This window comes from Ictalurus punctatus, chromosome 14, assembly GCF_001660625.3.
Source record: "Ictalurus punctatus breed USDA103 chromosome 14, Coco_2.0, whole genome shotgun sequence".
Taxonomy (NCBI): domain Eukaryota; kingdom Metazoa; phylum Chordata; class Actinopteri; order Siluriformes; family Ictaluridae; genus Ictalurus; species Ictalurus punctatus.
The window spans coordinates 18,499,743-18,512,081 of NC_030429.2; the positions used below are offsets into that span (position 1 = coordinate 18,499,743).

General features: G+C 44.2%; 1 protein-coding gene across 3 annotated transcripts in view; it reads left to right on the forward strand.

Annotated features, from left to right (window-relative positions):
* wwox (WW domain containing oxidoreductase) overlaps positions 1-12,339 on the forward strand; it is a 177,486-nt gene that overhangs the window by 34,649 nt on the left and 130,498 nt on the right. For all 3 annotated transcript variants that reach the window (XM_017485071.3, XM_053685888.1, XM_017485069.3), the window contains exon 6: positions 10,911-10,999. In XM_017485071.3, the coding sequence (XP_017340560.1) occupies positions 10,911-10,999 (89 nt within the window). The remainder of the gene's footprint in view (positions 1-10,910; positions 11,000-12,339) is intronic.

A 12,339-nucleotide genomic window follows, 5' to 3' on the forward strand; every position in this document is an offset into this window, starting at 1 on the left:
CGAAAGACTCGTCCTCCTCCAAATTGAATCAGGCTTCATGAATAAAGCAATAACACAATTTGTGTACAACACGTCATTTATTTCGCATCAAGCAACCTTCAACCGTAGGCTACGATTCCTTGACCTATGACCTTGCCATGGTTTGCACGGTAAATGTATTACATTGCTTCATGAACTCTGTGATTACACCAGGAGTGATGGTGTCGAACACAACAACGCGAGGAAGTCAGGCTCGCTTCCTGTTTTAGCCCGAGGTCCCATTTTGTTTGCTTGTATTTTGATTTAATTCGGTCATATTTGAAATAGAACCTCAACTTTTAGTCAATACTGCGTATTTGCTGTGTGCTGTATTACATTAAAATGTACTATTTTATATTTTTTAATCCTATGTCTAAAATATACCTAGATTTAAAAAAAAAATAAAAATTAAACTGCAATAATGTTTAATCTTTTTTTTTTTTTTTTTTTTAAATCTCATATAAACTGCTGATATTTATACATCAATCGATTTGATTTAATTACGTCATGTTATTGTTTAAAAAGAATTTGTTAGAGTCGGTTAAATTAGGGCTTTTTGATACATCGATGAATTTATGCAAATCTTATACTTTTAATGAAATATGTTTTTCTGATGATTGGGAAAATTCAGAAATATAAATAATAAAAAAAGCTACATAAGGCATTTACCTGCTCAGTCGCCAGCAGCTCATATTCTCTCTGATTCAATTATATTATATTCCCTTTTTTTTTTTTTTTTTTTGCCAGCTTCTTCCATGTATTTATTACTTAAAGCTTAATTGAAATAGGACAAATTGAAGTGTACAACCTGCTGCTTTTTCATGTTTCATCCCTGTAGATGTTGAGATGTGTGGAATTTCTTCTTTTTTTTTTTTTTTTTTTTCTTTTTTTTTTTTTCCCAGAAAACTTTAGATTGTTGTTGGAGTGAAATTACATAAAACTTGATTTGGAACAATGCAGTCATAAAGAAAGAAGCGTGGCGCAAAAAAAAAAAAAGCAAAAAAAGGAAACTCGTTATTTTGTGTCACTAGGAGCAGTCATTTTGCTGACATTAACAATATGAAGTTTTGCTCAAGCACAATGCGATTTACCTTGTACAGACTTCATTTAGATCTAACACAGGCAATGGAAATGTCCTTAAATCTTCTTCTGTCCACTAAATTACATACAGAGAGAGTGAGGAAAAAAACTTGCAGAATTGCAAAACACACCCAGTGTAAATATGTAATTGGTGGCGCTTATTTCTCCTTCTGAAATATTGGGGAGCAATAGGTATTGCATTAATGTCTAGTTGTTAGGATATCGGAAAAACATGGCAGATGTGTTGGTAAATTTTTGCACGGTGAGCAGATCTCGGCGAGGGCTGAGGAAAATTGGGAGTAAATCTCAATATCTCCAGCGATAAAGATGCATTATTTCAATCTACATCACTTTCTGATGCAAATCTAATTTCCCCCTGTAGTGCTAGATGGAACGAGAGAGAGATGGGGACAGAGGGAAGATGAGAAGGGTGGAGAGGAAAGAGGCCTGTGGGTGGTCTGAGTGTGTGTGGATTTATTTGGGGTTTTTTTGTTGTTGTTTTTTCCCCCCGAGAGCTGCACTGCTGCCGTTCCACTTTGGTTATGCAGAATGAATCGGGGAATACGACACGTTTCTACTCATTTACCTTTAACCTTTATGCGGATGGTTTGTATCGCTTTTGATGCTTTTTTTTTTTTTTTAATGCGTGTTTGTGAGTACTCTGGGTGTGCCACTGTTTTTTTGTTTGTTTGTTTGAAATCTCATGACATAATAACAGCAATAACTTTTGTGCCACTGTTTGTAGCAAATATGGATTTGGTTTTCAGAATATACGAAGCGCACGCTCACTTGCGATCACACGTATATTTTTGCCGTGTAATGTGCTTCTCATACATAGACCTCGCTTAGACTATACGTCTGATATGAGAGGTTTCGTAAACTTTCATTAACGTGTTTGAATCACTCATATCGAATTGAGCCTGTTGCTTTACACTAGTGTGTGTTTGTGTGTGTGTGTGCGTGTGCGTGTTTGTGCGTGTTTACACTTCCCACTTATTCTCGGCTGGAAAAAAATCATTCCGTGTCTTTCTGCCTCCTTCTCCGTATCTTGCAGTACTTGATTTGTAACTTGATTTCAGGAGAGAGAAAACCTGTAGATTATCTGCCTTTCATTAGGGCTGGAGAGAAAGAGAGCCCAGCCCATCTCACTGAAAGAAGAAATCAATTTAATATAGACTTAACTTGGGGAAATTGCATATTCTCCTTATATGTGCTGAACAGGCACTTTCTCCCAGTGCTCAGGAGGGACCAGCCTCTTTATTAATTGCAGTGTGTGTGTGTGTGTGTGTGTGTGTGTGTGTGTGTGTGTGTGTGTGTGTGTGTGTGTGTTTGAGTTTACGCTTCTGTGTGCATTTGCATGTGTTACATGTGTGTTGGAATGTTGAACAGCTTCCACTCGTTCTTCTCCATTCTCAACTCCTTCAGGATGAAAGAACAAATGAGAGATAATAGAAAGGACCAAAAATGAGAGTGAGGCAGAAAGAGGGCTGAGAAAGAGAGAGAGAGAGAGAGAGAGAGAGAGAGGGAGCACGAGCGAGAGAGACAGAGCATGAGAGAGAGAACGAGGGGGGGAGAGAGAGAGAAGGAGCATGAGTGAGAGAGACAGAGCATGAAAGAGAGAGAGCGAGCGAGAGAGAGAGAAAGAGCACGAGTGAGAGAGAGAGAGCACGAGAGAGAGAGCACGAGTGAGAGAGAGAGTGTGAGAGAGAGAGCACGAGTGTGAGAGAGAGAGCACGAGAGAGAGTGGGAGAGAGAGAGCACGAGTGAGAGAGAGAGAGCACGAGAGAGAGTGGGAGAGAGAGAGTGCACGAGTGAGAGAGAGAGTGGGAGAGAGAGAGCACGAGTGAGAGAGAGAGTGGGAGAGAGAGAGCACGAGTGAGAGAGAGAGTGGGAGAGAGAGAGCACGAGTGAGAGAGAGCATGTGAGTGAGAGAGAGAGCGAACGAGAGAGAGAGAAGGTGCAGTAATTAGCTGTTTCCACAGGGCTTGAATAGCGGAAGCAGCCAGGTGGAGAAGAGATTGGTGGGTATTTATGAACGAATGTCATAATTGTGACAGGATGATATATGGAGCACGAGCACTGACCATTTTTCTCCCCTTTTTTTCTGGTTAAAAAAAAAAACATGATAAAATATAGTCTTAAAAGTTGATGACCAATTTTGTGTGGTCAGGTCTTCACAAGGTGACTGAAATTTTTTTGCTGGGGGAAGAAGAAAGAGAGAAAAAGACAAGTGATAATGTAGCAGGTAGGAAAAAAACAAAAACTGGTGAAAATCATTTCCTTGCAAGATCTTACACGGATAAATGAATTATTTTTCCCTCTTTAGGACCATTAAAGAGAGAAATCTCCCATTAATAAACGTATCTTTTGTTACAGACGTGCGTGTGAATCGAGGATTGTTTTATTAGTAAAATGCGTCCTCGGGTATCATCAGGGCTGATGTTGGAAGCTTCCGCTGACATAAATGTTTTTGTTTTCTAGTAATGCATTTGCCCTTTCAGCAGAAGAACAACTGGGTACACTGTGCAGTCGTACTGCCGCTTGCATTCTCAGTTACATTGACTGGTGCAACTGAAAATCCATCCATCCATCCATCCATCCATCCATTTTCTGTACCGCTTATCCTAAACAGGGTCGCAGGGAGCTTGGAGCCTATCCCAAGGCACTCCGGGACCCAAGGCCACTCTGGACTCCCAGGACACCCTGGACAGCATGCCAGCCCATCGCAGGGCACAATCACACACACACACATTCACACACTACAGACAACTCGGAAATGCCAATCAGCCTACAGCGCAGGTCTTTGGACCGGGGGAGGAAAGCGGAGTACCCAGAGGAAACCCCCGAAGCACGGGGAGAAAGTGCAAACACACAAGGGAGAGGCGAGATCCAAATCCCCAACCCCAGAGCTGCGAGGCATCCGAGCTAACCGCTAAGCCACCGTGTCCTGCAACTGAAAATGTTACGTTCAAATTTGTAAAAGATCATATTACCACAGCACAGTTTGACAGTTTGCGGATTGTATGAAGATACACTGCCTCCATTCCTACTTTTAGCGCTGTGGGGTCACCATCTCGGGCTAACTGTAATGCTCGGAGTCTTTGGCCCGGTGCTGATCTTTGCTCTCTGTGTATCTGCACACTCAGCATTTAGCACAAAGTTTCTCAGAGGAAACCTCCGAGCTCTTTCCTGCCGTGCCCTTGAAGAGATGCGGGCTTGTCAGGCTCCTCGTAAAATTCTTGAATGATTCCGTTCATGTGTTCCTCTCTCTCACTCTCTCTCTCTCTCTCTCTCTCTCTCTCTCTCACTCTCTCTCCCTCTCTCTCTCTCTCTCTCTCATTTTATTTTTGCTCCTTCCTCTGAAACCTGGCCATCTGTCTAATTGTTCACCTCTGTCGCTTTAATGCTTCTACATGCTTTTTCCCCTCCTCTTTCCAGGCAATAAACTTTATTTCATCACAAGACTTCAATCTGCAGAGGAAAGCAGGCGTTCAGACTGCTCACTCTTCCTTTTGGGGGGGACGGGGGACGGGGGGAGATCCATTGTGTTCCCATCTACCATCTTTTTTTTCTTCTTTTTTTTTTGATACTGTTTAAGTATTATATCAATTACTACTGATGAAGTGGAGATTTGCGCTACTCTTATGGGTGGCAACAGACTACGCAGCTGACATTCATGCATGGTTGTGTTTTTATAAATTGATAACTCTGCAGAAATGCCGTTCTATATACGCGATACTAATATCTTGTTTCCCGGAAATATTGGACAAATGGAAAGAAAATAGTTCCGCTCAGTTTTTGTTATTGTCTTATTTTGTGTTAGTAATATCTGCTATATCAGTGGAATTCCCAGTTTTGATCCCCGTGTAAAAGGCTGGATAGATCCATATACAGTATAATCCTGAGTATGTGTCTGCCCTTGCGTTTCTTTTATCTGCCCTGATTGCTTGTTTAGGACTGTCTCGAAATCACCCTGTCTTCTCGAGTCTTAATGAAAAAGCATATTTGTTTTTGGAGCCGGCCGACTTTAGGGACGTCGGCACCTTGTCGAATTCAGTCCTCCTTCGTTCGCTGTCCTAGTCCCATCCCATTTCTCAGCTTTCCTCTTCATCAAGCGTATGATAAATCACGCTGCCCTCCGGTGGGGGTGACGGAGACACGGGAAGCGCCCCGAGGCCTTCGGTGCCATCACTGTAAAAATAAAACCTGTTTGTCGCCTCTCCATCTCGCATTCATCAAATCATTTGCGAGTGCTATTTCAGCTGCTAACTCCCACCAAACCAATTCATCTCCCTCAGAGCTGAGCTGTGGCTAAAGGTGGAGTATATGGAGACGTTTACCGCCTCCTCCCGTGGTGGTGTGGAAAGTGTCGAGATACGCAGCACTCGGTAAATGCTTCTTATTTTCAAGCAGAGTGCCATAATGCATTCTAGTTTTATGATCGTGAAACGACTGCGAGTGATGTGGCGTACTGTAGCGCGCGATGCCATTCTCAAATATTTCTCTTGGTCGTTGCTGCCGAGAAGGCTTTAGTGCCATCGATGGACAAGGTGTCTGGGCAGTTTATCCAATTCGCTCCTAGCTCCAATATCAAACTCAAACATTTTGCTACTACTGACACGCGAATGCAGGATGTGGTGTTCGCGGGTAACTAGTCTTTTGCCAGCACTTGTTCCCAGACATCTGCTTTATTTCTGCGTGTCATGTACTGTTAGTCTCGCAATCTGCAGACATGGGAGACCGATGCTCCAGAATAGATAGCAGGCATAACTAATGGACAGCGTAGAGGCGGATAGCGGCAGGCGGAACACGTTTTTGTGGTTATGTGAGTTGACAGGGCTCCTGTGGGACCGAGCAGGACAGCCCAGCTGGAAGAACTTCCATATTCCCAATCCCAGAGAGGGTGAGGAAATCCAGCGTTGTCTCTTTGTTCCATCTTTCCGTTTCTTTTAGTTATCATCTGTCTAGTTTGTTCTCTTCTTTCTTTCTCTTCTCTCTCTCTTTCGTGCTCTCTGATGAAGAATGGTCTTTCTCCGGGCCATTTGTCTGCTCTATGTGACCGTGGCCCCCACTTGCTTCACGCTACCTCAAACACAGTAGAGCAGGCTGGCAGCTCCACCTGTGCATATTTGTTATATGGAAATGTTCTATTTCATATGATTTTAGGTTTTGAATGGAGAAGCAGGGAGAGCGGAGTGCGCAGCACTGACAAGGTCCCTATCACACACGGCCCCAAATAGATAAATGGTTTTCAGTGGGGACGGGTAATTTATCAACGACAGTCTGCTACTCTGTTCTGTGCTCTGTTGATTGCTTGTGCTCTGTGAAGACCGTAAGGAAAAGGAAACCATGGAGTGCATGTATTCTTAATCGGTTCAGCTAATGGATAGCGGTGGCGAGTTAATGAGAGAAATGGAGAGATGGAGCGAGTCATAGAGCGAGGGGGGAAAGTGAAGGGAAGAGTAGGGAGGGAGCTTTGGGTAAGTGCCTTTATCTTTTCCGGTAAGCTATTTAAAGACAACCTTGAAATCCCGAAAATTGGAAGCATCATGAAACCGGAGATAGCGTTCATACCAAACTTGTGCCCCAGTTTCGTACCATGCATCTTACAGCGTCTCACTCCGCTTATGGAAAACAGTTGTCTTAGTCATTTAGTCATTAGTCTTCATGTCTGTGCTGTGTGTTTCTCACCAGCTGTTGTTTCTTGTGCTGCAGTGTTCACACAGTAAGGCCTGACAAGCATGGCTACTGAAGCCTGACTTAAAATAAGTCATACATGCATTGCATCTACATTTCTTTTTCCAGTCATTAGTCTGATCAAATGGTGATCTTTTTTTAATCCGTCACTCTTGTTTAAGAAGAGGCCTCAGGCTTGATGCTCAACTTTGAAACATTTTTATGTCCATCAGCATATTTACAGCACCCTTCCTCTAAGTGTCTAAAGTGTCTAACATTTCATTTGTTTTTTTGTTGTCTTTTTACCTAACACACATACGCACAGCCTCCCATGCTTATATCACCTTAATTACACAATATTTTAGTAAATAGTAGAGCTGCACCAATCTCCATCCATCCATCCATCCATGTTCCATACCGCTTATCCTGTACAGGGTTGTTGGGGAGCCTGCAGCCTTTCCCGGGGAACTCGGGCCACAAGGCGGGGGACACCCTGGACAGGGTGCCAACCCATTGCAGCGCACGCTCGAACACGCATTCATACACTACGGGCAATTTGGAAATGCCAATCAGCCTACAATGCATTTCTTTGGACTGGAGGAGGAACCCTGAGAAACCTCCGGAGGACGTGGACGACATGCGCACACAGGGTGGAGATGAGATTCAAACCCCAACCCTAGAGGTGCAAGGCAAAAATGTTAACCGCTAAGCCTCTTAGAATTCTGACACTACTCTAGGGTTTCAGGCCAGTATTGGTCTTGATACCAAAGCTTAGAAACGGATCAGGGTATCCGTAGAATCCATGGTGTGATATTATGTTCTGAGCCTGGCAGGCACTGAGGATGTCCAGTCAACACAAAGCATGTGGCTGGGTTACCTCAGCTCGGTGTGCCTCATGCTGTCTGTGGATTTCAAAACCTCGTAACTATCTTAAGCTCATAAACGTCCTCTCTAACGGTTCTAGTCCGGTGCACCGCTGACTACGGCTAAAAAAAGACTTGGTCGTCTAGCAGATGCTTCAAACATTGAAAGAACGTGAGACAGAACTCTCTATCATCTCTCAGTTGTGAGATCTGACATTCTGTCGAGAGTGCCAGATACCTCTGTACCTGGCTCCAGTCAAGAGCTATCTGACAATCTGCACTGTATAAAGCAATTATATCCAAAATTTGCTGGACAGCTATTTTGTATCTGCTTATATTTTAATGAGGGTTGGAGCCTGCGTGTATGAACAGACCTCATGGTGTTTGCGTCCTCATGGCGCTGTACACTTACAGGGTGGTATAAAGAACTGATTGCAATGTACTTGATTAGTGCTAGTTACTGGCTGACAGACGGCTCATCGATGCGCAGGAAGTGCTGAGTATGGTTTTTTTTTTTCCTGTGTTAACCTGCTACTGTACTGTATGTGGCATGATTAAAATGCCCTGTGTCTCTTAAGCCCACTCTAATATGAGCAGAGTTCAGATGCTCATTCATCAACCAACTCCCTCATCACAGATGCTGCCGGAGTCAAGACTGAACCTGCTAAACTGGTATCAAGCTGATTTTAGAAAAAAAATCTCAACCAAAAAAAAAAATGAAGGAACAGTATTTTACTGGCTGGAGGGCACAGTGGCTTAGTGGAGAGCTCATTTTCCTCAGATCTCCAGGGATGGGGGCTCAAATCCCGCCTCCCTCCTGTGTGCGCAGAGTTTGTGTATTCTGCCTGTGCTTTGTGGATTTCCTCCGGGTACTCCAGTTTCCTCCTCCAGTCCAAAGACATGCATTGTAGACTGATTTGGCGTTTCCAAATTGCCCGTAGTTTTTGAGTCATTTTGTGTGCGATTGTGCCTTGTTGGCACCCCTTCCAGGGTGTTCTCTACCGAGTTCCCTGGAATCGGCTCCAGGCTCCCCACCACCCGGTGTAAGATAAGCAGAATGAAAAAATGGATGGGTGAATGGATCATTTTACTATACAGTGCTGCTTCTCAGCATATGATGGAATGTCCATGGAAAATCCCAGCTTTTCAGAGTATTATCTTGGTATTGTTAAAATGTGCTGAAAACGTACAAGAGGTACTGATTCACACGCTGAAATCATTTAAACAGGTTTTATATTTGACTATGAAGTGATGGATGGTCGTCACTAGGCTTGCTGCGATCGTTTAGTTCAGTTAGAGAACACGGTGGAAGGCAGTGTCGGCGCTCCGGAGAATTTCCAACCTTCCAAGAGGACCAAATCCGAAGTGTGGTGATATTTTGGGTTTTATAAAATTGCTGAGGGAAACTTAATAGAAGATGCTAACCCTGTCTGCAGAGCTTGCCAAAAGAACGTTGCTGCGAAAGGGGGCTTTGGCGCTTTTTCCTCTTTTCCCCCTTGCTTTTAAATCGCTTCTGAATGCCCATGTGGTCGTGCGCACTACAATTTCTCTTTCGAATTAGCGGCAATTTGGGGGGCAATTGCTTGGTGGTGGGTTCATTATTATTCTTAATGGAAAACACACCAACAACAAAACAGTAAAATGACAGACTCGCTTATATTAAACCAAATCTTCCACCATAGTCTTGTCAGTCGGCTCGCCTCACTCTTCCTGTCAGTCGGCTCGCCTCACTCCTCCTGTCAGTCGGCTCGCCTCACTCTTCCTGTCAGTCGGCTCGCCTCACTCCTCCTGTCAGTCGGCTCGCCTCACACTTCCTGTCAGTCGGCTCGCCTCACACTTCCTGTCAGTCAGCTCGCCTCACTCTTCCTGTCAGCTCGCCTCACTCTTCCTGTCAGCTCGCCTCACTCCTCCTGTCAGTCGGCTTGCCCCACTCATCCTGTCAGTCGGCTCGCCCCACTCCTCCTGTCAGTCGCCCCACTCCTCCTGTCAGTCGCCTCACTCGTCCTGTCAGTCGGCTCACTCCTCCTGTCAGTCGGCTCACTCCTCCTGTCAGTCGGCTCGCCTCACTCCTCCTGTCAGTCGGCTCGCCTCACTCCTCCTGTCAGTCAGCATGCCTCACTCTTCCTGTCAGCTCGCCTTAACGCTTGCTGTCAGTTGGCTTGCCTCATTCTTCCTGTCAGTCGGCTCGCCTCACTCTTCCTGTCAGCTTGCCTCACACATCCTGTCAGTCAGCTCGCCTCATGCTTCCTGTCAGTCAGCTCGCCTCATGCTTTCTGTCAGTCAGCTCGCCTCACTCTTCCTGTCAGGAATGAAATCTGACCCCTGCTGATCTGTACTGTGACTCAGATTCATCGGACTCATGCTGAATTGAGCAGACGCACTCGGTATTTAACTGTAGCGTCCGTTTTCACGCTCAAAAAACAATGTTGCACACTGCGCCTGCGTCAGTCTCATGCTGGGTGTGTGTGGACAGCATATACCGCAAGTTTTACGAATCACGATAATTGCACATGGTTTTAATGATAATTAAATGTGACATGGTAATACTAACCGTCGGGGAATTTAATCGGGGTTTATCGTGAAACCGGTAATCGTTTCATCCCTAATCCACAGCAATTTTTTTTTTTAACCTCAGGGGACCTGTGTTTGACCTGTGACCACTCAGTGTATGATTATATCTTTTGGAGTGATTTGTATACCTTTCTTCTTATTGATTGTGTTACAGAGCGATCAAAGGTAAACTTAAAAGCTAGTGCTGAACGGCACCATTATTGCAGATTTGGCCTTTTTCATCCATTATTTATCCCTGTGAGCCTATTCTATATGCCATTACAGACTTCATAAGAGCACAGGATTCTGCAAGACCTCAGTGCTCACTTAATGTAAATACTGAATGGATTCAATACGGTGAGTGTGGGGAATCATAAAAGTGCCATAAAAAGCCTATGGAGATGCTATCCAGCCACAGACTGTCCAACTCTTCCTGGTGGAAATGCATTCCTGATTTATTGTAGCAGATAGAGAGTTGATTTAAATGTGGGCATGTCAGTATATCAGTGGCTAAAGCCTCACTGCTGTATAGCACAGAGAGTAATGCACAGGTGGGAAATGTCTGAGGAACTGTAACTGGTGGCCTATGGCTTAGTGCATGTAATGATGAATGATAAAGATGCTGTATCTTTTGATGGATGCTTAAGATGCTGTATGTTTCGGTTCTCTCTCTCTCTCTCTCTCTCTCTCTCTCTCTCTCTCTCTCTCTCTCTCTCCATCCAGCACAAAGCTCGTGTTGAAGCCATGACCCTGGACTTGGCCTCATTGAGAAGTGTCCGAGAGTTTGCAGAGGCATTCAAAGCAAAGAAACTGTAAGTAAATCTGTTCGTTTTTTTTTTTTTTAATAATAAGATGTTTCAATTTGAAACACAGTTTGATTGATATTTTTTCAACCTTATCGTAGTTGTCTTTTTTAAAATTTTGATTTCATTCTGTTTGTCACCAGCAGCACATTGTCTCACTGATTTAACTGTTTTATATATTTTTTTAATTAAAAGCATTAATGCATCCCTCCATCCTGAAGAGAGTCCTGTACATAAAACACTGCGGTCTTGGGGGCTTAGCCAGGCTTTTTCCAGAGAGCCATTAGCTCCATTTGAGCAGTGGTCTGAGTCCAGGGCTAGAGCCTGACCCCACCAAACTCACTTGCTTCCTTTCCCTGACTCCATTACCGAGCTATCAAATCAGCACAAGGCCAAAAGGTCCAGCCTCTCTCATCATAAGCTTCCCCTCCCCACTCCCTGGTCAATAAATAAGTATCTCAACCTTACTGCATAATTCCATCAATCTCATCTCCACAGATTTTGAAGTCCTTCACAGTCTCCCAGTTAAATCAATTACTGGCATGGCTTTCATGAAGTTACATTACATGACGGAAGGCAAAGGAATAGTGACATTGGCTCTCAAAGACAGGCAGTGTAAAGAAAAGAAAGAGCGCACAATGCTTGCCCCCCCCCCTTCAGCTAAAGTAACGGAACAAGACAATTTTGTGACAATCTCCAGAGTTTTTGTTTTGTTTGTTTTGTTTTGTAAACATGGTAATATTGGTGTGTTTTTAGCTTTAGTCATTGCATCACTTGATACCAAACTGCAGTGTTCAGGATTTATCAGTTCATAAGCTCTAAATGAATTATTCTGCACCATGTTACACACTTAGTATGAATATCAACGACTACAAATACAGGGTGCTCTGCATTTGTCGATGTACAGGACGTAAGAGATTTTATTTAGATTTTTGTACGAGAATTGAATTCCAGTCCATGGTTCCCTGGGTCATGATATTTCTCTGACAGTGTTGGTGCTATAGCTTTTTGCAGCCAAGTGAACTGCCACCTCAGCTTTTCCAGATGCTTCTGGGATCATCCCATCCCTGCTCTACTGAGGTGTTTCTCTCATGTGGACCTCCTGCATTTTCCTTACTCTTCTTCCTCAAGAGCTCTAACATAGGGAGAGAATGTGGTAGAGGTGACTGCTGGTAGTTGTGGTTGCGGTATCTTTCTCTCCAGGCTCTCAGGGGATTGCAGGGCTCATCTGGCCCCAGGCAGCCCCTCAGGCAGGACACTGCTGCCTGTAGCAGCCGCTTGGTCAGCAGCCAGAGGCCTGGAGGTGACCGTCACCCTCTCCCCCAGCCTCTTCCTCTCTCCCCCACCTC